This window comes from Perca fluviatilis, chromosome 6 (assembly GCF_010015445.1).
Source record: "Perca fluviatilis chromosome 6, GENO_Pfluv_1.0, whole genome shotgun sequence".
Classification (NCBI taxonomy): domain Eukaryota; kingdom Metazoa; phylum Chordata; class Actinopteri; order Perciformes; family Percidae; genus Perca; species Perca fluviatilis.
In genome coordinates, this window is record NC_053117.1 from 24,889,589 (window position 1) to 24,916,811 (window position 27,223).

General features: G+C 39.4%; 2 protein-coding genes and 1 pseudogene across 3 annotated transcripts; 1 reads left to right on the top strand and 2 right to left on the bottom strand.

Moving 5' to 3' along the window:
* The first annotated feature begins 5,473 nt into the window (after positions 1 to 5,473).
* smyd1b (SET and MYND domain containing 1b) lies at positions 5,474 to 11,511 on the top strand. Of its 2 annotated transcripts, XM_039803214.1 has the most exons (10): positions 5,474 to 5,735; positions 6,074 to 6,250; positions 6,669 to 6,882; positions 7,814 to 7,944; positions 8,142 to 8,180; positions 9,065 to 9,260; positions 9,616 to 9,708; positions 9,850 to 10,013; positions 10,147 to 10,315; positions 11,218 to 11,511. In XM_039803214.1, the coding sequence occupies exons 1-10, from the start codon at positions 5,614 to 5,616 to the stop codon at positions 11,380 to 11,382; spliced, it is 1,470 nt and encodes a 489-aa protein (XP_039659148.1). In that variant the 5' UTR covers positions 5,474 to 5,613; the 3' UTR covers positions 11,383 to 11,511. The 2 variants fall into 2 exon arrangements, with proteins under 2 accessions (XP_039659148.1, XP_039659149.1); XM_039803215.1 differs by lacking the exon at positions 8,142 to 8,180 and having other exon boundaries at positions 11,218 to 11,382.
* A 2,272-nt stretch (positions 11,512 to 13,783) lies between these two features.
* Positions 13,784 to 16,117, bottom strand: LOC120561050 (annotated as a pseudogene).
* A 3,767-nt stretch (positions 16,118 to 19,884) lies between these two features.
* LOC120560572 (fatty acid-binding protein, liver-type-like) lies at positions 19,885 to 20,853 on the bottom strand. Its single transcript, XM_039803218.1, has 4 exons — positions 20,718 to 20,853; positions 20,291 to 20,463; positions 20,055 to 20,147; positions 19,885 to 19,971 (listed from the first exon to the last, which is right to left on the bottom strand). Exons 1-4 carry the CDS (start codon positions 20,782 to 20,784, stop codon positions 19,921 to 19,923), a joined length of 384 nt encoding a protein of 127 aa, XP_039659152.1. The 5' UTR covers positions 20,785 to 20,853; the 3' UTR covers positions 19,885 to 19,920.
* Positions 20,854 to 27,223: the final 6,370 nt, after the last annotated feature.

Genomic DNA, 27,223 nt, shown 5'->3' on the forward strand with positions numbered 1-27,223 from the left:
AGACACACACCCACCTCTGGTCCCGCCCCTCCGGGTGCATGATACAAACGCCCCCTTTTGGCATTCTTCCAGTGCTCTCCTTCGGGAAAAGCCTATAGAGTCATAAACAGTCCCCTGAATGGATGGATGGATGGATGGAGGTGGATGAGACGTTGAATGGAAACGGATGATATGTGGGAAGTAGTGATAGCATTGATAGAGTAGCTGGACGCATCACCAGACAAATGATTGTTCTAATTAATATTAGCCTGTAGCATATTAATAAATAAGTAGCCTTACTATTATTATTATTATTATTATTGTTTTTGTTGTTGTGTATGTTGTTGTTGCTGTTTGAGTATTTCTTGGCATCTCAGTTTGGAGGAAGTATTCAGATCTTTTACTTAAGTAAAATTATTAATATCACACTTTAAAAATACTCTATTACAAGTAAAAGTCCTGCATTGAAAATCTTACTTGACAAATTGAAATTGAAATTGAAAATGTACTTACGGTAAAAGTACTCAGTGCAAACACATGTCCCCTGTGATTGTTATACTATTATATATTATATCATTGGATTATTACTACTCATGCATTCATGTAAAAGGCATATATTACTGCTGTAGTTGGTTGAGGTGGAGATATTTAACAATTTTGTATAGAATTGTGGACCCTGGATTAATCTGCTAATTATTTTCTCCACTAATTGATTAATTGTTTGGTTTGTCAAAATTGTGAAAACAAAACCTCAGTGCCCAAAGGGACATCAGTGCTTGTCAAATTATTTCATATTTCAGTACTTTCATTGGACCCATCCTGTTCTCTATCTCCACATGTAATAATCAAACTAAAATTAATAGACATAGCTATAGAAATTATTTGAATTGGTTTGTCATAACTAAAATTCTTTATTTTATGTGATTGCTCAGTCCAATCACTGACTTGCTTGTGGTCACACAGTAACTCATTAGGCAGGTTGTCCTGGTTTTGTGTTGAAAAAGAAAGATCCCTCTGCTCTTACTTTGAAAAGACTTCTTCAGCGGTCTGTAACAGATGTGTCCGTCCTCAGTCGGGTTGTGTTGCACGTTGTGACTGCTTGTCTACTTTGCATTTCCTCGATGCCTCCTTTTCTCTCTCTATGCCCTATGAAATATTTCTGTGACCTGACCTTTTGTTAGACAGCAGTTTCCTTTCTCATCTCCTTTTTTCCTTTATATTTAGTTTGTTTTGTTTTCTCCAGAGTAATACTTGAACACATACACCAATGCACTCTGAAGATTTACCAGATTCTTTGTCTTTTACTCAAAATGTTTTTTTTATCCAGTGTGCAGCCCTCTTGTTCCTGTTCCTATCATTATTGTTATCACTATTGTTTGGCAGAAACATCTGAGCTTTTCTGAATTCTCTTGGTTTAGATGTTTCTCCACCTCTTGGCAATTTTTTCGTATGTGCTAAGCCACCACACCTTGACAAGAGGACAAAACAATGCTTCAAAACTATAACTACTACACTAGTACACCTCTCCTCCACTGTAAAAAATAAACTCCTTTGGATTTACCTCTCAGTTGTTGGTGATTGTCTGATGTTCACTTTATGCTTTTTATTATTGTAATGACCTGGCTCAGGTAATCATAAAGTTGTAGACAACACCATGTTAAATGTTTAAACAATACTTTATTAAACCAAATTGAACCAAATAAAACCAAATTAACTATATACAGAATGATATGTAGGAATCAGTGGAGGCAGTGGTGTAGGGTGTGCATGAGTGAGTGTGTGTTGGTGTTGTAAAGTGTAAACACTGTTGCATTGTCTTTCAGCATTTACATAACAAATATTTGTATTTTTATGGTTGTTATATCCTCTCCACTTATCTCTTTTTCTACAGTCACTCACACATTGAAGTTAACTTTTTTTCTTTGCTCATCCTTGTTCTTTCCTGCCGAAGTGGTGAGGTGCCCCCTGCAGAATGGGATAGGAACATCCAAGGCCCAAAGCACACATGCAGAGTAAATCCAAAACTCCAAAGCATTTCCTTCTGTTCGGTTTCTCAACCTCTCAGAGGACATTTATAGTACCTTGTGATTAGCTGATACAATGCATTTACTTACTCCCCATCCCAGTTTTCTATAGGTATGTAGTGTAGGGTAGTGTGTGGTTCTACAGTATTGTTGTCCATTCATCTTTAGGTCAATGTAATCTTTATAAACTATTGAATTGGCAAATCTCTAAAGAGGAGGCCCCTTTTTCTGTATTACTTGCTTGACTGTCCATGAGGGGGCAGTGGTGTTGTGTATTTCCTGGCAGTCTGTAATGGGACTCACAGCTGCAATACTGCTGTAAGCATGGTGGGGAAAGACCATAGCTTCATCTCTCATATCTCTCTTTGGCCACTATGGGGCACTGTTATGTATACCATCCAGCTTAGCTAAGTTGGACTCCTGCTCCTTGTATATTTCTGCTGCTATCTGCTGTTTAATAACCTGTGGGCCGGAAGAGTTACAAATCAGATATCATACACTTTTAATACAATGAAAATAAATGTAGTATTAGGATCAGCCATTTAATGGCTTGGGTCATTTGATTTTTTTTTAGTGCCTTAGGACTAATGGTATCACTGTGTTCTGATAAGTGACTCAAAGGTTGTTGTTTTCTCTATTGTTTGAAGAATTACTGCAATCAGAGTGACAGCTTTGTTATTAGCTAACCACATTATAGTCTTAAAGTCACTGATAGTAGTAATAATGTCACATGCCAAGACTAACTATTATATCTAGTTAATCTTGGCATGTGACATTGCTTATCTTCTCTTCCTGTTGAACCCTGTGAGGCACAAGCTGTTTTAATTGATTATGTCAGTCATTTTAACACACACACACACACACACACACACACACACACACACACGCACGCACACCCACACACACACACACACACACACACACACACACACACACACACACACACACACACACACACACACACACACACACACACACAGATTTATTCAGTTAAACACAGACTGACAGTGATGTCCACTCATGTAAATCAATGAATACATGAAGGGATCACATCTCACTCCCACATTTAAAAAACTAATTCACTCAAAAGATCATTTAGAGCCATACTGTACTGGAAGAATCCACAATTGTACTGCAATACCTTTTAAATCTGTTATCATACTTTCTGTATTGCTTGTTCTTGGCTGGACCCAGGCAACGTGGTTGCTGCTCTCCAATGACAAGTGAAATATTTAAGGATAGAAACAAATAGAATACTAGAAGACTAGCTACATGTGTTTTTTGTTTTACTCAAACTATGTACACAAATTACTGTAATGTGCATAGTACAGTATATAGAAAACAAAAAAATGTTGGGAAATACTTTAATAAGTGCTCTGTCTGAAGGCCTCAAAGCTTGTGAATGCCCCTTAATTTTGTGGTTTTGTAATCAAGGACAGATCTTTTCATCAGAAATATATACATGCCTGAAATTGAATCCCACCAACAAAAATATAAAGTAATTTTTGATCAACAAGCGCCAAGAAACAAACAAAAACAACAAATAAAACGAAAAGTGCCGAATAACCCCCCAAAAAAATAAACTAAATAAAAAACAGTGTGAACAGGATAAACAGCTTGATATCTCAGAGGCGTGTAAAAGAAACAGAAACAAGAAACCAGGCAGGCCGTTTGAAAAAAGATACAAAACCAGCTAACTCCAAAACGTGAACAAAATAAACCACTACAAAAAGTCAACCATACAAAACGAATATCACGAACACATGGTGACCTAACCAATCATCTCACAAACTGCTTTATAAGAGGCAGAAGAAAGACTTAAGATATCATAAAAGTGTGTTTAAAGTTTGCAAAAGCACCTGGGAACACACCAACATGTGGAAGAAGGTGTGGTCAGATGACCAAAATGAACGGCACAATGCAAACGTTATGTAAACAACACAGCTCATACTAACACACCATCCCCACTCAACATGGTGGTGACAAGGGTGCCTCAAAGGGAGAGGAAAATGATGGGAAGAAAAATACACATAAAATAAACTTAACAACTACAAAAACAATAATTTACAAAAACTAAGTGAAATAACAAAACCTGACAAGAGAATTGTGGAAAGAGAATTGTAAACGCTTACCACTACTACTCATGTGCAGAAAATAGTCTATGAAAACTAAACAACCCCAACTAATGCACAAAAGGTGCAATAAACTTAGTATTTTAATATTATTTTTATTTTTTAAAATTGAAATATCAATACATTTCGTTACATTTGTACTTTTGTACTTCACAAAAATTACAGTTATATTATGGAAATGTGGCAAAGGAAAAGTTCAGGGGCGAATACTTCGCACTGTATATATATATATATATATATATATATTTGCTCAATTGCTGTGATATTGATAGTGTTCAATCTGTGATGCTGTCTTGTAAAGTAATGGAAGAAAATATCTACACATAGCCCAATTTAAATTATTTTTAAATAATTTAAACCTTTTGCAATTTATTTCTGTTGTCATCTGTTCGTTGTGTTAGTTGCTGATGTAAAGCATAATTTACGCACTAATTAACGATGCACTTGTATTTGGACAATCTCAAACCTTTTACAACTGTTCATTAACAACACAGACTTTTCATTGAATGCTAATAATATGAAAACTTACATGAATATGCACATATAATACATCAATCGATAGATTAGACTTCAGTATTTTCAGTCATCGTGGTCATTTTAGAAGAAGAGCACTCTGATGTTAAAAAAAAGAATCTGGATACAATGCAGGACTGAAAATTCAGCTGAAACCTTCAACGTTAAAGGGTTAGCAGTGCAGGCTTTATCAAAAGTTGTGTTTTGTAGATACTGGCTAATTCTCTGAAGCACTGCCATACACGGCAAGCAGAAAACGTATGGTGGAAAATGTGAGGATGTGAATGCACATGTACATGAGGGGGATTTAGTGTGTATACAGTTTGTACACTGTTTTTGTCCACTCATTTTTGGCAGGACTAAACTTTCGTATTCATATTTGTGGGGACCCTAAAGTCTATTACTAAAATAAATGTTAAAGAGAAGAGAGAGAGAGGAAGTTATAGAAAGCACCCGAACAGGGTAGAAGCAGAGAGTTAGATCAGCTCTGTTTCTGTCAAACTCCTTGCAGCTGTCCAACGTCACCACAGGCTCTTGATAGACAGCCCCAACTGAGGGCCAAAAATAACCCTCAGGGACCGGGCACCTACCAATTCATGGTTGGGGGTGGGGACATCTTCTACCACAAATTTAAAAGAAATCTAAGAATCTGAGAGAACGACAGCGAGTTTCTGTGGTGTTACTTTCAGACGAGGTTGTATTGACAGGACAATAAATTTGATTTATTCAGTGGGCTAATGAGACAAATCCCCATCAACCCATTTCCTGTGACTGTTGGTACAGTTCAAGAGGTGGACGGCTATTTTAGTACCGCTGGTGTGGAATGTGCAGTTGTCATTGAAGAGAACAGAGGGCACAGATTAGTGTATGAGTTTCTCAAGTACTCCATCGCTGCATTTAGCTTCTCTCTTCCACTGAAACACTCATCGGTTCACCACTGAATCTCAGGAACCAGTGCAGGAATCATGGAGAATGTGGCAATATTTGACTCACCTGGAAAGGGGAGAGGTCTGAAGGCTACCAAGGAGTTTTGGGCTGGAGACGTCATTTTTTCTGAGCCCAGTATTTCAGCTGTTGTGTTTGACAGGTACAGTGATGATACAAATTGGGAAGGATTGGAGATGTGTTCAGATGTGGTCATTATGGGGATATTGGAGGCAGATGAACAATATATTTTTGCTGAGGAAGACGGAGGATGTTGAGTTGAGAATATTTTTGTGATGACATGATGTGATCTGAAAATAATATAGAAAGAATTAACTTTTTAAAGATCATTTTCAAATTGGTAGAAATTCGTATCAAAAGGAGAACATAACACAGCATTTGGCCACCCTTAAGGTGCTTAACTCTTCCTTTGACAACTATAAGGGTATCGTAGATGCTGTAATATAGGGATCATAACATCTTTCCTATCTTTTTCTGCAGTCTATCAGAGCGTATTTGCCACAGCTGTTTCCGCAGACAAGACAAGCTACAGAGGTGTGGACAGTGCAAATTTGGTCATTATTGTGACCGAACTTGCCAGCGCGCCGGCTGGGCAGAACACAAGCAAGAGTGTGGGGCCATCAAAGCTTACGGCAAAGTACCGAACGAGAACATCCGGTAAGTGAAAGGAAAAGGAAATAGGGAGTCATAGAAAGTTGTTACATGATGCTGATTTTAGATTTGTTTTTCCTTTTTTTTAAAAGCACAGGTAAAGAAACCCACACACAAATTCTTCTAATTTTTCTCTTTGAGGTTTTTTTCTTAAATTGTTTTCCACAGTGTGCTATTGTCTGTCGGAAAAGAGGAGGACGTTTAGGTGCAATGCTCATTTTGATTTAAAAAAAAAACATGATTGTAGTGTTTATTACTGAATTGCATCAGTTTTGTCTTCTTTATTTTACCACAATAATACATATTGTACATAGTCAGTGTCCATAAGTCTTTAATAATAATATGTCTCGATAATGTGTGCCTGATTTTTATCATGACCCTCTTATTCACCTGTCATCTAATACTCCTCTTTTTTTGTGGTCAGCTTGGTGGCCCGCATCTTATGGCGCCTTGACAAAGAGGGGAGTGTGATGTCTGACACGCAGCTGATCACCCTGGAGGAGCTGGAAGACCACATTGATGACATGCAAGAGGATGAGTTGAAGGAATTAAAAGTGGACATCCACAACTTCCTGGACTTCTGGCCCCGTACCAGCAAGCAGCACACGATTGATAACATCTCACATATTTTTGGAGTGGTGCGTTTATGTTATCCCTATATTGGCTATCCCTCATTTTCAAATATGTGGCTGCATCTAAAACCGTATAATTGTGTCCCGAATCAGGGCCTTTTTTTCTTTAAAGAACAGAAAGCTAGTAAGCTGAACCTGCCCCTCTTCACCAAATTAGACAGTTTAGCCTCACAGAGACCAAAACTTGTTAACTCGTAAAATTAAATATTTTCATCCACGAGTTGTGACATTAACTCTAATACTTGATGGCAGCTGGAACACAATGTGCCAGGCTTTGTTAACTATTCACAAATTGTATATCTATCTGTGAAATCCTGTGCTTAGCAACATGTCCAGGCTGTAACAATAACAGGTGTATACACACTGCAGCTTAGGCCATGTAACATATTTTACCAGTGGCTAACCTGGTGAATATAAAGTATATGTAATGACAAATTACACAAAAATACCACATGAGCTGACAAAAACTGCCCAAAGTAACCGTTAATCAACCCACCAGTGGTGGTAACATATAACATCAACTAGTTTCATAATCAGGCAAAAAACAGTCCCCAGTTCTGGGGTAGCCTACAATGGGACAATATGTGGTTCCCAACCTTATTTTCAAAGCAAAACAATATTTATTGTACAGCAGTTCAACCAAAGGGCTTTGTTCCCTTTTAATATTGTTTCATTTGTAGGTTTGAGAGGCCTGAAGTATTTCACAATAAAAAAGAAGCAAAGATTAGAAAATAGTCAGAAAGGAGAACATAATTTGTGTTGTAGAAATGTTTATTTCATATCATGTTATCATCTTGAGGCCCCTAAGATTTATCTTGTGATAAAAAGTTGTTTTTTTAATTCTCAACATGCACAAATTACACTAACCCCTTCATTATTTTTCTCCTACATTTTAACCGATCCATGTTCACATTAGTATTTGCCCTCTTTTTCTCAGATTAACTGTAACGGTTTCACTGTGAGTGACCAGAGAGGCCTTCAGGCGGTGGGAGTTGGTCTTTTCGCTAATTTGTGTCTCGTGAATCATGACTGCTGGCCAAACTGCACCGTGATCCTCAACCACGGCAAGTAAAGTAAAAAAAAGAAGCTATTTAGTTTCTATTTGCCCTTTCAAATTTTTGTTTGTAATCAGCTGAAATTGACTCTGACTTGATTAAAAATGTAAAATGTTATTGTGTTGCGTGTTTGCGTGCTGTTATGTATTGTGTGAATGTGTGTTTGCCAAGTTGCATTCGGTGTAAAACTGCTTCCTGTTTGCCTTTCAGTCAATCGGCTGTGAATACTATGTTTCATTCTCAACGGAGGTGCGTTACCTCAACCTAAGCCTTTTCAAAGTTTTATTTACTATAGACTATGACATTAAATGCTTAATAAACACATCAGTATGCATAACCGGCATTCTCCCTCCTCCATCCACTGTAGAAAATTAAAGTCTTTGTCATTAGTGCTCTGTGGTATGCACTGTAGGTTTGATGTGGCTCAGTATTCACATCAATATGTCAACATGCTACTTGAATGCTCTAACCTGAATTTAACTTATTTAGTATAACAAAAGGCTGGTATTATTTTTCTGTCCACACAAAGTTTCACTCATGTCCTGTGGTTGGTCACTTTGTGTGTTTGTCCCTGTGTGATCACAAATGTGTGTCTGTCCATCATGCTGAAACAGATTGCTGTGTAAGAGTGTATTAAATTCTCATTTATAACAACATTCATTCCTATTAGTTCACCACTAACACCATATAACACCAGGCTGAAACAATATTTCATGTAAATACATTTGTAAAGTTTAATATCCATTATTATTTCATAATTAAGCCTAACATTTACTAAATGTGGATAGGTTTGTCGCACATTTGTTAAATGTGGAAAGAAAACAAATACAACTTGGAAAACTTAAATTAGCTGAACAATAAATTAACAAAAATATCCCAAGAGAAAAGTTCCAGACTAAAATATTCTGCTGCTTTATAGTTAATGCATTTACATTTTTAGAAAAATGGTACATTCACAAAATTTAGGCTTAAATTCGAAATAATCTTCATTAATAACCACACAGTCCTTCAACTGGATTAACTGAATTGAAAGCCACAGTATAGAACAGGGTTTTACCATCAACCTAAAACTGTAAATGAAAGACTAATTGAACTAAATTCTGCTTGTATTGATTTATGTTTTTCTTCTTCAGGATTGAGCTGCGTTCTTTAGGTAAGATTGAAGAGGGAGAGGAGCTGACGGTGTCATACGTGGACTTCCTGAATTTGTCAGAGGAGAGACGAAGGCTCCTGAAAACACAATACTTCTTTGACTGCACATGTGAGCACTGCAAGAACAACATCAAAGATGACTTGAAGTTGGGGGGATTGGAAGTGGATGGTGTCAAGGTTTGTGTCGTTGTACATGTTTGTCTTTGTGTTGAGTTTGATGTAGTTTTTCAAGAACCAGAAGACTCACTACATGTTGTACTGACATGGCTGTTAATGACAGACAGGAAACATGAGAAGCAGAACAGCACTAACTATTTTAAGCAAAGATAATTCCCAACCTCCAAACTGTGCGTAAGGGCCTGCATTCACATAATGTGAGGTAAAGAAAAAGAACTGGAATAAACTTAATTTACTTAATAACTTCAATTACTTCAAGGTAGTGACTATATTTCAATGTTTTTTTTATATCACATACCAGGAATTCTTATCATTATCTAAAAGTTGATCAATGCCCCCCTTTTTCACTTTGTAGCCTACAGAGGAACAAGTGAAAGAGGCAACAGATTATTGCTTTCAAATGCTGGAGAAGATGGACAATGCTCGACTAAATGGCAACTACCATGAGGTATTGTATCAAGTCACCTACAACACCAAATAAAAAAACGTTTTTTTTTCTTCTATCTTACCAGCACTTAATCCAACTTCAATGTTGTTTGTTTTTTTAAAGATGTATCTATTTATGTTGTTGTTGTTGTTTTCTTTTCAGGTGGTGAAAATCTGCAAGGATTGCATAGAGAAGACAGAGCCGGTTTTGGCTGACACTCACATCTACCAGCTGAGGATGTGGAGCACATTAAGTGAGGTGCAAGCTTACCTGCAGTTCTTTAATGAGGCTGCAGAATACGCCCGCAAAATGGTGCAGGGATACATGTGAGTACAGAGATATTGTGCAGTTTGTTGTGATACACATAGGCACCATATTCTATCCAATGATTATGATAAACACACTGAGTCTCCATGAAGAAATGAATTCTAAAATAAAACAAATCTCTTCACCTGACAGGAAACTGTACCACCCAAACAATGCTGCTCTCGGTATGGCTGCCATGCGAGCAGGAGTGACTCACTGGCAAGCTGGGGAGATCGAGATTGGCCACGGGATGATCTGCAAGGCCTACGCCATTCTCATGGTCACCCACGGCCCAACACATCCCATCACCAAGGACCTGGAGGTAAACAACTTATAGTCTCAGAATCGGCATACACAACTGCATTTGGATGTGTTTAAGCTTTTCTTGGACTCTGCTTAAATGTTATTTTCAGGTAAACTGCCATGTTACCAATTTCCATAGATAATAATGTTAAAGCTGCTATAATCAATATTTTTCATAATAATGAATGAATCTGCAGCTCCCCTCGACTGCTTTACAGAGCTTTATAGTGACTTTCAGTTCATTGTTTAGCTGTCCGTTCTGCAATTTTACTCTATTGGGTCACTCTCACCGCTCTCATAGCGTCATTTTCAAACCCAACTGGCAGCTATTTTCAGCAAAACGCTCTAAAACCCACTGTACACTGAACTAAAAGCATTAAAGACTAGATGTTGAACACAGTGGAGCATTTAGCAGCTAAAGAGCCAGATATTTCCTTCAGGAGTTGGTGGAGACTCAAAACCGATCTAGAAAGAGAGTATTGGGAAGTATTGGACTTAAGATTCAACAGGTGGACAAATAAATAAATGCTTCTGTTGCTCTGTGACTGCTGGATGTGTAAATAAGCAACTGTCTGCTAACAACTTTGCCATGTCAAGTGTTGTGTTCCTAGCTGTTTGCCTTGCTTTCAAGCAGGTTGAAAATCACTGCACTTGGATGTGCCTCCTTTAAATAACATGTTCAATACAAATTTCTTTGGCTAGATTTGAGCTTTCACGAGAAATGCAAAATACTTATATTTGATGCAGTTTGCAGCTGTGGTATGGCTGTCAATATCTGTGGACTACTGTAAATACTATTCTGGTACAAAGTGAACAAAACTGTGCACTCAAAAACAGGCCAAGCCTGCAGTTTACTATCCTATAGCTAACTAATGGGTGAACATTTATAGCGCTGATGTGTCTTTCCTGATATTTCCACAGGCGATGCGTATGCAAACAGAGATGGAACTGAGGATGTTCAAGCAGAACGAGTATGTTTACCACAGTATGAGAGAGGCAGCTCTGAAGAACAAACCAATGGCCATGATGCATGAGCCCAATTCTATGGAGGAGGGAATCAAGAATCTCTTCCACCGAAAGAAGTAAAAAGATCAAGAAAAACTACTTATTGTTAATCTTTTTCTGAGTTTTGGTGTGTGAGTCAACACATTTAGTCACATCATTTTCATTTCACTTTTGTAGTTACACTTTTCATTAAAAATATGTCATGTCAGACTTGTGCATTTTGTTTTCATTACTCCAAACCAAGTGGAAGCACAAAAATGCATTATAATGTTGGAGAGAAAAAATATAGACTTTTAAATCTGCAGTGCAAGGCACTAAGTCTTGTACACCTGTTGGTCATTATGCTCAGCAGGTACAACTTGTCCTTTAATGAAACTAAATCGGTTCTTGGTAAATGGACATGGTTTCCAATGTTTACCAGTATGTAATACTTTATCCCTGAATTAGGCAAAGTTTTGAATCCCACTACCCACCCAAAGATGTCTCGAGCTTTTTAAATAAGTGTTGCCTGCACACATGTAATGAAATAGTTCATTGAGATAACGGTTTTGTAATTTGAGTTTGAAAAACAATTTAATCTCTCTCTCTTAAGCACTCTTTTCCATATGCCAACCTTGTGGACTAGATACATCCTGTTACTCCCATCAGTAGTTTAAAAATGCATTTTGTTCAGGGGAAATATTGGTATGGATCGTTCTTTTATAGCCCTGTTTGAAACAAGACAGTATGTTTGCACAAAGTGGGCAGTATTATGGAGGACAATTTCAGTAAGTTTGATATTGAAATCATCATTGGATTACATTTTTTTTCCAAAAGAGCTGTGACACAGAGGCACCTAAGCACACCAGAGTGTGTCTGACACAGTATGCCCGGGAAAAAAATTTGAAAAATAAACCGTTAAATGGCACTTTCTGGAGAGTTTTGTGCAAAGAAATGGAGAAATCGAGTCTTACATGATATTTGCAAAACTGCAAGGTTAAGAGCCTATACTTTGCATTGTTGTAGTATCAACAGGTATTAGGGCATTTAACATTTACATTACTGTTAATCAGTCATCACTTGATTACACATTGTATTACCTTGTTATGATATAAGAAGTGACCCATACAATGTGCCAAACATAATGTGCCACATGAAGATACAGTGCAGCATATGGCAGTAGCAACAGCTGAGAAGATTTGGGTCTGTAGTGATCAGGTCCACCTCACACAAACTTCCTTCTCCCATTCTCTCTCTCTCTCACGGCACTGAGTGGGGCTCTCCAAAGCTCGGAGGCGAGCCGGGCCCTGCCGCTGGAGAAGACGAGACAGCGAGGACCGGTTCAACGGCTTGGTCAAAATTTTATGGGACATATTTAGACTGCAAGCAGGCACATCCGGACAAACGAGCAGGCTTATGTGCTGGGGCTGAGCCCCGGAGAGCCCCGGCCCAATTTAACCACTGGCTGTAGCCAGCAACTGGATTAAGTTAGGTCACACTGATCAGCAGGAGGTGCCCTGACTCCCTACACATGTAGGTCACTACACATTACAATGTTCTGTAGCAAGTCAGACTCCCCACCTGCTGTTCAATGGGTGTCCCTGCACTCTGAGGCCAACTCTTCAGCATGCAGTTACATTTGGTATTCCCCAATTTTGTCATTTTATGATTCTTCTCAAGCTTTCCACTTTCCAAATGTATAGCCCTGTTACACTGCAAGACTTCTTTTGCTGTAAGAGAAGCCCTTATGTGAACTTCCGGACAATGTCGGAGGAATAAGGTACCTAGTACGGAGTTCACATTTTACACATGTAGCACACAGGAGATTGTCTGTCGCATACATTCTCATTTAGATTTATATTCAGACGAGGGGTGTCACCGAGAGTGCAGCCGACAGGACATGGCGGATTATACTGCGTCACGTACCCTCATAATTGGTCATAAGTCTCTTGTCGTTTCTTGAATTGTCTGATGAATGGTCGGCCCTTATTGCCTAATCTCATGTCTATAGACATTTTGTTGCTGTCTTCATGTGAATTCCACCCTTGATGTTTTCCTTACCGTTTTGCACGAGCGGCATGAAACACTCACTATTTTCACACTGGCTCAATCCAAGATTACGGATTTTGTAGCTGGCAAGGTAAAGCGAGGTCAATCTAAGCTACTTTCTCACAGCTCCCCGGGTGTCTAGATAACTTCAGGTCTACATGCATGTATGACGGGCTAAAATGAGGGAAATCACATTCAGCCAGATGTAAGACTGGTGAGTTTTTTTTTTAGCTTTTGTTCATTTCCAACACAGGAGTTGCGTCAACCAAGCCAACCAAGTCACATGGATTTTGAACATGGCATTATTTGTATGGCTCTTCCAGATAATGTACTAGTAATTTAAGAAATCTACATTAAGTGCTAGTTGCCAGTTTTGATATTTCAGTGACATTTAGTCCAAAGAAACCAAGAAAGTTTTGCCTTTTTTTAAGTTTTATCATCCCAAGTGCAGGCATTACGTGCGTTTGCTCGTCCTCTTGTACACAATGCCGCCAACAGTCATAGTCTGGAGAAAAAAGAAAAGAAGAAAGTCATTAGAAACTAATCATGTAACAGAAATGACAGAAATTAAGTTTTCTACTCATGTTGACAATTGTGTTTGAATCGACTAGTTCTGTGATGGATAGGATTGCCTTCATGGACACCTTGAGCTTGTTCCCATCACGCTGAACCACCGTCTTTAAAAAGCAGCATACAAGATACATTTTAATCAGAGACAATTAGGCAATGTTGACTAGTGTGCATGATGATCTAAACATTAGAGTCCTGTTTTATTCCATTAAAAGGATGAAGTTTAACTTCGTTTAATTTTATTCTGAAATTTTGCATGCTGGCTTACCTTGATCTTCCCCTGTGACGGTCTCCAACTCAGCCTCCTGTCCAATGGTGAAGGTATATACTATCACCTTTGAGATGGTGGTGACCGTCACTTTGAAGTTGTCACCAGTCTCCTCAACTCGTAATGTCTTTGCCTTTCTGGATGAGTTCATCTGGGAGACCTTAAGACAGCTGGTTGAGAAACCACCAATCACAAGAAGTGCTGCATTTCCTTGGCTGACAAGTTTTCATTTAGTTGTAATTTAGCAAATTAATATTGTTAGACAAGTCGGATAAGGGACTGTAACCTCTGCTTTCTCATCTTACACATCGCACACCACTATTATGGTGGCCATTTCAGTAAATTTACTCACTAACATTGTTGTGGAAACACAATAAGCATGGAAACTAAATGCACACTTACTGCATTACTGCATTACTTCAAATACTAAGTTACACCTCTAGTAAACTAGTATTCACATGAAAGTTAAAGCAACACTAGACATACACTCTTGACTTTTCCCGCTTCGGTCCCCCTACAGGTTGTCTCATTGTTCGTCTGCTATTTCATTACTAAATTCATTTCTGAGACTTTTTTTATGCGAGAAATCAACTATTTAGAGCCCCAAAATGGGCCGTTTTACGAAAATTGATACTTATTTTCGTAACAATCAAGTATGAAAAACTGAGGAGGACACGCTGTTGGATGCTGTCCTCCTTTCCTACTCTTTCTTCAATGCCTAACAAATCTCTTTCTCTCCCAGTGACCCTGGAGCAGCACTGGTTGAAGCCTGAAAATATTGTAAAAAAATTAATAACATAACTAATTACACTGGTCAGACTGTTCAGCTCTGTTTCAGACTGATACCTCCGGTACATGCCTTTTTCAGTCGCAGACTTTTCAATGCTCATCTGGATTGAAGCAGCAAACATTCAGTGTAAGAGTAAAAAAAATGACATAACATTATTTATAATAAGTTTATTTGATTCACAGCTGCTACATATAGTGTTTTGACCTTGACAACCCAACTTCATTTTACTTGCGACTAGTTAACTTCCTAAAGCAGGCACAATCGCTTTTTGCTAAGGGTCGGGTTGGGACTCCAACATTAACACACTGACAACACTGTATTCAGAATATAAAATATTTTTTATAGGACTTTTTAATGTGTGATTGTGTAAAGGTGTTCACGAGATAGCCTATCAACCTTTTATGAACTTTCGTGAAATTTCTCCAGCTGTCTTTCTCTCGTTTTGCTGGAGACAGATGCTGTGTGCACGGAGGGGAGGGGCTGTGTGTGTATCTGTGTGTGTGTGTGTGTGACAGACGCGTGAGCGACAGAGAGACGGAGGAGAGCAGGGAAAGGAATGCAGCTGAACGAATACGCTGCGTGTTTTAAATAGTGTTAAAAAAAAATAATAATAACGAAACGCAATATTTGGCGGCCGGTGTTGATTGTATGACGCACCGCCACAAATTAGTCTATGTGTGGGAAACACTGGGTTGCATTCTCAAAGAAAGCAACTCCAAACTTGTTTTGCTGTGATGTTGCAATTTTTGTTGGGTCAAACCCATCTGCTAGCGATGGGGGGCCAAGACTGAGATCTACATGGAAAAGTATGCACCAAACAAGCCACTTTGAAATTTTGCTGTTTTCATGAATACAAAAGTTGGGTGACCCTCCCCTCAACAAAGAATAAAAAGACATGACCCTCCATTATTTTCCTCCGGTGGTCCATTCCATGAATACCGAACGGTCCCTAACCATTTTGGATTACAAATACTTCTCATGTTCCAACTTTGTCAAGGAATTGCCCAGTTAAACAAGCACTTCCAAAATCACAGTGTGAACACTTTTAAAGCTACTGGTTAAAACACTTTATGAAAGAAAGCTGAACTCTTACCAATGGCCTTCATGAAAGACTCAAAGTTCTCCTGAGACTCCAGCTGGTACTTTCCAGTTAAAGACATGACAGCAGACAGTGAAGGAAGGAGTGAGAAGTGCTTAGCTGCCTGTTTTATACTCTCAAACTCCAGCGCTGCAATCATTTACCACGGGTGTCTCAAATTAAAGGGATACTTCACCGATTTAGCATTCAGCTTTGTATCAGTAGAAACCCGATAGTATTTCTGAATGACCGTGCCTCCCTCCCTCATGTCCCCCTGAGACGAGAGATTTCTGCATTTGGGGCCTGGAAAAAATCTTCCGATGACGTAAAATGACGATTTTTGCGTCATTGGAAGATTTTTGGGCCAGAGGCAACAGGACTACAGCCAGTAGTAGGATCTACTTCCGTATGTTTTCAACACGCCCACACGGGGTTGGACTGCCGAATCTGGCCGAGGTATTCCGAAAAACGACTGTCAGCCATCTTGAATCTTCGCTAAACAGGCTCCCGGTTTTCAGCAGAAAACATTTACAACAATTATCTGCATTCAAACTACCGGACTGTGTACCACCGGGATACATCGGTACAGATCAGAGAATATGGAGGAAACGTTATTACAGACGGAATACTCGGCACACTCACGTAGCTTTTCGCTCGCAGGGAGACCAGCGGTGTCGCTCAATGCCGCTAGCCGGCTAGGGGACATGCTCATCGGCTAGGTGGAAAGCTAACGCTAGCTGTCCACCTGTCCCAGCCATCCTGCTTGCAAGTGTCTGCTCATTAAACAACAAGCTGGACTACATCCTCCTTCAGCGAAACTCCCAACGTGAGTTCAGTGACTGCTGTGTTTTGTTGTTGTGGAAACATGCCTGAACAACAGTGTACCGGAACCGGGACTATCCAGCTACCAGGCTGCTCTCGCCCGGCCCGTGGAGGTGGACTGGTGTAGAAATAAAATCCAACTAGCTACTGCTAACTGCTGGTGGAGCTTGTGACTGTTAAATGCCGACCATTCGACATTCCACGCTAATTCACGCCTGTGTTTATACTCTGTGTTTAGCTACACCAATGCTAGTATGCGTTAGCTGAACTTTACGGATCCTGCTTGCAAGTGTCCGCTCATTTAGATCACAAACTGGACTACATCCAACTTCAACGACACTCCCAACGTGAGTTCAGAGACTGTTGTGTTTTTGTTGTGGAAACATGCCTGAATAGTGTACCGGACTGTCCAGCTACCAGGCCTGCTAGCCCTCCGAGCTAGAGATGCTCTGTTGCCAGGTAAAAGAGGTGGGCTGTGTTAACACCGAGTGGCGCAGAAATGTGGTGATTTGTATCCATTTAACTGCTAACTGCTGGTGGAGTTTGTGACTGTTAAATGCCGACCATTCTACATTACACACTAATTCACGGCTGTGTTTATGCTCGGTGTTTACAGCACCCAAGCGCTAATGCTAGTATCGTTAGCTGAACTTCCGGAGCCTATAAAGTGTGTGTACTAAATGTAGCCTGTTTCGTATGTCGTTTTTATATAATGTCGTTTTTATATATGTTAAATGTATAACACCACTTGAGTCACGATGAAACGTTGTTTCGTGTATATGGTTGAAATGACAATAAAACACGCTTGAGTTGAGTTGAATGCCTCTGTCGGTCTGTCCGGGTCTGTCAAGCGGTAGGCGTGGCTTGGGAGTGGACTCAAAGCAACGAAGCAGGGGCATTCTGGGATTTGGTGTTTTTCATCCATATAAGACCAAAACACATTTTCTGGCTTTTCTCGGCCTAGAAGGCACCAATTTCAATTTTTTTCTTCACATTTCTACTACATAAGTGACCCAATTTAAAGATATATTCAGCTTTCCAGCGGTGAAATATTCCTTTAAGGCAGTGCCTACCCACTTCAAGATCCACCACTGCAGATGAAGACAGAGATATCAACTGCTCACCAATCCAGTCTGGTAGGTGGCAGTAATGCACCTTAAAGATGGTTGCCAACTGCCAATAATAAAGCAGAAGAAGAAAGCCAGCGATAAAAGAGGTACAGGGTGACGACACTAGTTAGATAACTCTTATTAGCCAATTTAAAGGTATCTCATATCACCGTAACACTGATGATATCTAGTTGTATGTCTCTTTTAAGCCTGATAAGACTAAATGACTGACTGCCATTTAGGACTGAATGGCAAACAACTTTTTACAGCTCATTGCAGAGAGGACTGAGGTCCTTATCATTGCTTCAGATAACACAGCTTCCAAGGTTGCTTAGTGTTTGGAGTCCTTTCTTCAGCTGTGAAGTCTAAACAGCTTATCTTAACTTACCTTTTCACCTGTCTCAGCAAGTCCAGAATGCTGTTTCAAGGCTGTTGACCAGGTCCAGTAGGACAACTCCAGTCTTACCCTATTTACATTGGCTTCCTATCTATTTAAGGATTCATTTTAAGGTTCTTTTGTTTGTTTTCATTCTCCAAATCAAGGTATAAAGATGAGGTTGAGGTATGCTGTACATATTATAAAACCCTTTGTGAAGGGAGATTTTGGGCTAGATAAATAAATGGACTTGACTTGGAAAAAAACAAATTTTATTCAAGCAGACATTTGTCAATTTGCAGTTTGTCTGAGTTTATAGGTAAAAGCAGCTTGCCTTTTGCAGCAGTGCATCCATAATAAACCCTTTCCTACCGATAGGACAGTTAGAGATGTAACACGCTAAACATAGACAGGAGGAAAGGAGGCATGTGGACACAGCAACTCTAGTCATTTCTGCTGAGTGAAAGTAAGATGGGAAAAAACTAGGTAATACGCAAATATACAAGCAAACCAGAGAAACTGAGCTCAACGGATATCCACAGAAACAACTTATGTCGCTAAATCTCAGTAGATTTGAAGTGTTGGTCCCAGATGCTTCGGTTCTTGGTGCCTCTGACATGTCTTATACTTCCAAGGCTTCATATAACCCGTTTAACCTATATAATAACCAGTTATGATTTCAGCATTAATTCTGCAATTATGAGCCTTGTTAGAGAATGTCTACTGTGGGACATAATGTCCATTGCCCTATGTATTACTGTTAACAGTCCTCAACATGTGTTATATAGTCAAACTTATCTGGACATTATCAAAATGTTTTAGCTGTCTGTACTCTGAGAACAAAAAGCTGAGTCAAATAACCTGTATGTGTTCACTTACAGGGCCATTGATTCTTCTGTGAGTGACACAAACCCAAGGGAGCTGGGAGGACGATAAGCGTGTCATGTCCGATCTAACTGGACATTTGGGTTTCGTCTTAGAGAATTTCAGGTTTGCAGTACATGAACGAGGCTATAATGAGGTCAGTTTTGTACACTTCCAAGACAAGTTGATTTAGCCGCTTAACATTTTGCACACTATGTAATCAGTCTAAACACTTTACCCTGCCAACCAGCTACAGGATTCTGAACGCTGCATTTTTATGGCTGTACCAGTTAATGTAATAGTAATTAACACACACACACACACACACACACACACACACACACACACACACACACACACACACACACACACACACACACACACACAATTAGGAAATTAGGTCACAAATTCTACCAATAAGGATGACAAAGGTGTAATTTGTCCCGCCCTAACAGGTGCAACAACACTACACTAACAGTGGACTCAGGAAGAGGTCACTCAGTCTAACCACACAGTCCTGGAAAAGGTCCAGCCAGCCACATTAACTATAAACACCTGTGTGGGTGTTCAGGGCCTTTAAAAAATAAAATAAAGAAATATAAATAAAAAAACACGTTTGTAACAGTTGCTTTCAGTGACATTTTAGTCCCCAAAAAAAAGAAAAAACCAAGACCGGTGTGCCTTTTTGACATTTTATTATCCCAAGTGCAGACATTAAATGCGTTTGCTTGTCCTCTTGTACACAATGCCACCAACAGTCATAGTCTGAAGAAAAAAAATGAAGGAGAAAGTCATTAGAAACTATTATGCAACACTGACAGAAATTAGAATCAGGTTGTTCTACTCACATTGACAATTGTGAGTGAGTCCACTAGTTCTGTGACTGACTCGATTCCCTTCAGGGAGACCTTCAGCTTGTTGCCATCACGCTGAACCACGGCCTTAAAAAACATGATACAAGATAGGTTTTAAGCTGGGACAGTTAAGCAATTATTGACCAATGTGCAAGAGGATTTAGTAACAGAGTTGAAGTCTGCATACATTTGTTTGTTCTGCATACACTGAATTGAGTGTGCTGGCTTACCTTGACCTTCTCCCCAGTGACTGTCTCCAGCTCTGCCTCCTGTCCAATGGTGAAGGTATTCACGAGGACCTTTGAGCCGGTGGTGACCGTCACTTTGAAGTTGTTACCATTCTCCTCAATCTCAGAGATGCTCTTAATGTCTTTGCCTTTCTGGATGAGTTCATCAGAGAGACCTTGAGACAGAAAGCAGTTGGTTGAAAAACCACCAATCACAAGAAATGTTGCATTTCCCTGGCTGACAAGTTTTCATTCAGTTGTAATTTAATAGATCTAATATAGCAGATTAACAGTGTCTGATTTCAAAAACTTCTCATGTTCCAACTTTGTCAAGGAATAGTTCAGTTAAAGAAGCACTTTGAAAATCACAGTGTGAACACTTTCAAAGCTACTGGTTAAAACACTTCATGAAAGAAAGCTGAACTCTTACCAATGGCCTTCATGAAAGGCTCAAAGTTCTCCTGAGACTCCAGCTGGTACTTTCCAGAGAAAGACATGACAGCAGACAGTGAAGGTAGTGAGTGAGAAGTGCTTAGCTGCCTGTTTTATACTCTCAAACTCCAGCGCTGCAATCATTAACCATAGGTGTCTCAAATCAAGGCAGCGCCAGCCCACTTCAAGATCCACCACTGCAGATGAAGACAGAGATGAACGAGGTACAGGGTGACTAGACCAAACTTAGATAACCCTTAAAAGTGTTAAAAGTGTGAAGTCAAAATGTCTGTTAGGCTACTTGTGGTTCATGCATAGAAAATGAATGGAATGATCTCATTCAAAGTCATCTACAACATATAATGACATTTTACAATTTTTTTTCTTGTTTTTATTTTTTTTACTGTGCACCTCTTCAATGTTTACAGAATATGTAGTTTAAGAGAAAATGTTTTTTCTCTGTGAGTTGAATGTCATTGGTAAAATCTACTTTTTAAAGTTTGCCTGCAAACATTTTTGGCAAATCAGAGGAAACATTTCCCCTTATTTTGTCTAAAATGGGGAAAGCACAGATAACATTTCTAAGAGAAGTTTCATGGATTCATGCCAAAAAAAGAAAATGATCAAAACTAACAATTAGATAAGTTGCGCTTCAAACTTCCTGTTATATTCACAGAGCTCCTGTCCTGATATAAATATTTCAAATGCATAAATATGATTAAAAATTTTATTATATTTTTGTCAGTTTTCTTATAAGGTTTAGCATTGACAAATATGCCATATTTTTGCAGTAGCTGGTAAAAACCCTGCTGCAGTACATAGTAACTTACAAAGTGTGAACTTTACTCTACATTTCATTATAAAGGTACTTTAGTTAGGTCACTAGATAAGATTCCTGAAAAAAGAGAGCTCTCAGAGCAGACTGAGATATTACAAGATTATTCAATCCAACACAATGTCAATAATTTGTCATCAGTGTTGAATGAGTGTATTTTTCTAAGAAATTTGTCCTGCTATCACCTCTAGCACTGAACAAGAGCTGGTTAAAACACAAGTTAACAAAAAAATTGATCAAAGGTGACTACTCTAAGATAACCGGCATTACTGTTGCAACAGTGATATTGTGTCACTGGAGTTGCAACGATAATACACACATCATGTGAGAATCCCTCAGATCTGAGCCAGTCCAATGCATAAGTGAACCAAGCAGCTGCTTAGGACCCACTTGGCTACCAGAAGAACCCCAAGAGCGCCTAAATGATCTACGAGAGAGCTTAAAACAAAGCTGGTTGGCCCATACGCTCACTACGAAAGTTGTGTAAGCCCCTGCAAATTTCACAAGGGCCCGCCTACCCCTCGTGTGTCGATGTTTACAACTTTGATAAGAGGATGAAATGGAAGTATCCGATCACAAAAAAGGAAACAAGACTTGTTCAAAACCTAGTATATGGCTGGACCGTGTATGGTCAGTGTGCTTAATTGTGGTAAATTGTTGCAGGGATAGCTAGTGGTGGTGTTCATAATGTGAATATAGATATAAAAGGTTAATCTGTAATAGTGCTGACCATGTATGCAATATAAAAACATTGCAAAAGAACGCAATGAATAAGGAAAATCCTGTTATTTAGGGAACCCGGTATTAAGCGAGCCCCAGGGCAAAAACTGTAGTATTTATCATCACGCTTCAGCCTCTTCTCTGCTTGGTGTCGGGGCTGAGCTCCACATACACACACACACAAACATAAACACATAGAGCGAAGTTAGTGGACAGCAGATTAAAGAGGACGCGGTGGATAACTACTCGTGACTGTAAGTAAGTGCAATAAAACCTTTGCAAGTAAAAAGACAATACTTGTTCAATGCACCTGTTCAACAAGTATAGACATGTAGAAAGCGATACTTTAACCCGCTCTGTAGCACTCTACAGACTCTACACTCTGTTGAAATGGGTGGCAGCAGCAACAACATCCATCGTGTATTGAGGAAGTTAGTCAGCTGATTGAAGGCCTGTGTCACACCAATGCATTTTTAAAGGGCAATGGCCAATGGGGAAACACCAACACAGACGTCATTTCATTCACTCCGATGATGGAACTTCATCACTCAGTGACAGAGCGACTCAGTGATTCAGTGGCTGAGGGACAGAATTTCGAGGGCCTAGGGCTGGTCCCTGCGGTCCAGCCAAAAACACACACCACTGGAAGTGAAATGCAGAAACAGTCAGGTAAACTTGTGTTCCCTCCTCTCCAAGTTTGATGTCAGCTAATAACAGTATTGTTAAGTTGATGTGCTAGCTTGCAGTGCATCTCTCTCTAATCTGGCGATCCGTTTGTGTGTGTCTTGCTTGCTTGCAGCCAATTCCAGGGCTGTGATCTGTGACTACGGGACTAAAGTGAGAGTGATATACAACTAATGTTATTTCTATCATTTGAAAACAGGCAACGGTGAATAAACTGCAGCTCGGAAAAGATAACCACATCACACATGAACATGGTTGCGTGGTCATGAGCATGCACAAGTTGAAACTCGCGCTTTTCAGCAATAACTTCTCTGGCGACCTATCCAGATAATATATGTGTGTGATGATGGCACTCCTCAAGGCGCAGATGATTTTAAAACCAGACGATGATTGTCTAGACCCTCAGTCAAGATTAGTTACAATTCGGGACTAATCCAAGATGGGAAGCAACGGATTGACATTGATTACGATTAAATAATGAATTTAAAATGTCGATTACCTGGGCATACTGAACAATATGGATGTACATCTCTTAGTAAATATTAACCATCAAGTGTTCAACCAAGCCATGGTATCAATAGTATTTTATATTTGAAAATGTATTAAAGAAAAACTGAGGTCCAGTTTGAATGTGCCTGATGTAGCTGATACAATTTTAGTATTGTTTTTCATAATATATAGGTGCTATGCTTGGTCAGTAGAGAAGATGCTGAATCTTTAGCCAGTACAAGCACAGACTTGGCACAATAATAGTTATTTGCAATACAATTCACCATATGATTGCCTTGTGCATCATATGTTTTTTGCTGTGCCATATCCTTACTACATTCAGCAATCTTACACATGAAGACAGGTGAATTTTATTCCTTTCCAATGAGAACTCAACACTAAAATATGCAACAAACTTTAACCAGATCCAGCAAAAGGCCCTGAGAAGGACCAACCTGGGTTAGTGTTAGGGTCAGGTTAGAAAGAGCAAATACAGAGTGATGATGACAAATATGGAAATACTCCTATATGAACTAAAACTACAAGTCCCATGTTGTTTCTACGGCGGAAGAGTTTCTCATGAGACCTCGGTGTCAGGAGCAGCTCATTGGTGAAGTGTGACTGGCCAGATGCAGGAGCCTGAGGATGATGTCACCGAAGCAGCGGCCCCTCGTCTCTGGGGCCACAAGACATACACTGTGAAAGTACTATTGCCAAGTTATTTAGAATGTATGTCAAAGCAATTTAGCACTGTTTAGAGCATACTATAAATTAATGTCTCCATTAGCTCTCTCTGCAATAGATGTTTTTCCAACATCTATTGCATGTCTGTTGGTCCTGAAGGATCCCTCCTCGGTTAGCTTGTCACTTATGTCGTAATGAGATTTGAAGCGTTGGTTCCAGATGCTCCAGTTCTTGGTGCTTCGACATGTCTTATGAGCTTCAGAGTGTGAAACAGAAACCCAAAATACACAGAGAGTTGGCGGATACAGCTCCACCGGTGTTAGATAATTTCAGGTTTGCAGTGCATGTGTGAACATAGCTATATTTGTGAAGTTACATTGAGCTAGGTCAGCAGCTTTTGTACACTTCCAACACAAGTTGATTTAGCATGGTTACATGTTTCAAACTCCCTGGAGTCAGGACTTTAGCCTGGTCAATTCTAAAACACTTTACCCCAGAAAAAGCCAACCAGTCACATGAATTCTGAACACTGCATTCTTTATGGCTCTTCCAGATATGTACTAGTAATTAATAAATCCATGTTTGTTACTGCTAGTTGCCAGTTTGACAGTGACATCCAACAAGAACCAAGACAGGTGTGCCTTTTTTATATTTTGTTATCCCAAGTGCAGATATTTATTTGCGTTTGCTGCATCTGGAAAATAAATAGAAAGTCATTAGAAACTAGTCATGCAAAACTGTCAGAAGTTATTCTACTCACATTGACAACTGTGTTTAAATCCACTAGTTCTGTGACAGACTTGATTCCCTTCAGCAGGCAAGTGTTATTTACATACACTTCTGGTGTACTTACAAACTTTACAATCCATCGTTTTATGAGTGCATAACCTATTTGTACTCCTGTAGACGTTTGGTATCATTTCGGGCATTATTAGTGGGGTAATGTTAAGAGACACTTCGGATCCATTAGCCTCTGCGCTAAGCTATTCAGCTGATAACGCTACTCTACGCTAACTCTCCCAATGTTCGACCCAGGTGAAAAAAGCTTCTGGGGGAGTGTTTGGCTCGAGGTCAGGGTGCAAAGGACCCTAGGGTGAAATTACTCCGAACCATCACTTTAAAACACTTTATGAAAGAAAGCTGAACTCTTACCAATGGCCCTTATGAAACACTCAAAGTTCTCCTGAGACTTCAGCTGGTACTGGACTAGACATGGACTAGACATGATGGCAGATAGTGAAGGTAGGAGTGAGAAGTGATTAGCTGCCTGTTTTATACTCTCAAACTCCAGCACTGCAGTCATAGGTGTCTCAAATTAATGCATCTCTAGCCCACTTCAAGATCCACCACTGCAGATGAAGGCTGAAGTCATGTTTCCATCAATGTATTTTTATGTGCATTTTGAAGAATCGCATTAGATAAGGTTGATGGAAACGGCAAAATTCGAAAAAACGTCTTTGTTTTTACGCTCGCTTGAGGTGGTTTTTGACTTTTTCGAAAATTATTTAATGCGCATTATGGGAGCTGGAAACAGCTTTGCCGAATAAGTTGTGACGTAGCGAACATGTAACTCACATGACTATAGTCCCGGTATCTATCGGATGGAGGAAGGGTCGGGATATGGGTCCCATCCAGTGCACCTTACACTTGTGGCACAAGGTGTGTAGTGAAGTTGCGGTGCGCTATAGCCTTTGCCTCAGCCACTTTGGGTAAATTGACATATTGGTTCAACAGCTTGAATCCTATGGCCTTGCACTCCGCGTATACACAGTGGTGAACGGTTGTCTCGCTGACACCAAATGTCTCTGCCACAACCCTGTATTCTGAACAGGTGGCCAGCTTGTACAATGCTACCTCTCTCCATTTAGCCAAAGAATTTAGCTTCTAAACTCTTTGATTTAGCAAGCCGGTTTGCAATCTACAACCATGCTTAACCTGAACTTGTGACAAAACTATGCTTTGCGTAGTCTAGTTTATTAATTCAATAGTTGATGGAAATGCTTCTAATTCGCATTCTTTTTTTTTCTTTTTTGCAATATTTTAAAAGTTTGCTTAAAATTTGCTTGACAATTAGATGGAAACATAACTAGAGTTGAAAAAAGTGCATGGTGACTAGACCAAAATTAGATAACCCTTAAAAGTGTTAAAAGTGTAAAGTCAAAATGCCTGTTAGCCTACTTGGGCTAGTTCATGCTTAGAAAATGAATGTAATGATCCAATTTAAAGTCACACTAGTCAAGTCAAGTCAAGTCAAGTCAAGTTTATTTATATAGCACACACAAAAAAAAAAAAAGTTACAAAAATGGCCCAAAAAAAAAAACACCCCCACCCCCCCACCAAAAAAATCAAGCTAAGGGAGTAAAAAAACAACAACAATAATATCAGTACAATATCATATTAAGATGCTACAAACCTCTGAGAGCAACCAAGGGCCATTGAGAACAAATATGTCTTGAGATGTGTTTTAAAACTGTCAATGGAGGGGGAACATCTGAGACAAAGTGGGAGACTGTTCCAAAGCTTTGGAGCTGCCACAGAAAAGGCACAATCTCCCTTACCCACTAACCTTGTAAAAAAATAATTGATTCGAGGATCTAAGAGGCCTGGAATTGGAGTAGGGGCTGAGGAGTTCTTAAATATACTGAGGAGCCTGACCACAAATGGCTTTAAAAACAAATAAAAGAATCTTAAAATCAATCCTGTATTTAATAGGTAGCCAATGCAGGGATGCCAGGATTGGTGTGATGCTTTCTCTCTGCATTTTGACAAAGAGGAATGGCCAATACCCAGAAACAGTGAGTTGCAATAATCTAGCCTGGAGGAGATTAATGCAATGGTGACAGTCTTCATGTCATCAGAAGACAGAATGGTCTTCAGTTTGGCAATATTCCGGAGTTGAAAAAAGTAACTTTTCAACACTGAATTGATCTGTTTCTCAAAACAAAGTGATGAATCAAAGATGACACCAAGATTTCTGGCATGGACGTGAAGGTTAAGAGACAGCGGACCCAGGTGGCTAGCTATGCTTGCTGTGGTGTTTGGGGGACCAAGAAGAATCACCTCTGTTTTAGAGTCATTCAGCTGTAAGTAGT

Excerpts from the sequence above, each read along its gene's own strand:
- smyd1b (XM_039803214.1), top strand. The coding sequence starts at position 5,614 with ATGGAGAATGTGGCAATATTTGACTCACCTGGAAAGGGGAGAGGTCTG. Across the intron at positions 5,736-6,073 it reads TCAGCTGTTGTGTTTGACAG|TCTATCAGAGCGTATTTGCC; the intron begins GTACAGTGATGA and ends CTTTTTCTGCAG. Across the intron at positions 10,316-11,217 it reads CCATCACCAAGGACCTGGAG|GCGATGCGTATGCAAACAGA; the intron begins GTAAACAACTTA and ends ATATTTCCACAG.
- LOC120560572 (XM_039803218.1), bottom strand. The coding sequence starts at position 20,784 with ATGTCTTTCTCTGGAAAGTACCAGCTGGAGTCTCAGGAGAACTTTGAG. Across the intron at positions 20,464-20,717 it reads GCCTTTCATGAAGGCCATTG|GTCTCTCTGATGAACTCATC; the intron begins GTAAGAGTTCAG and ends TTCTGTCTCAAG. Across the intron at positions 20,148-20,290 it reads TCACTGGGGAGAAGGTCAAG|GCCGTGGTTCAGCGTGATGG; the intron begins GTAAGCCAGCAC and ends ATGTTTTTTAAG.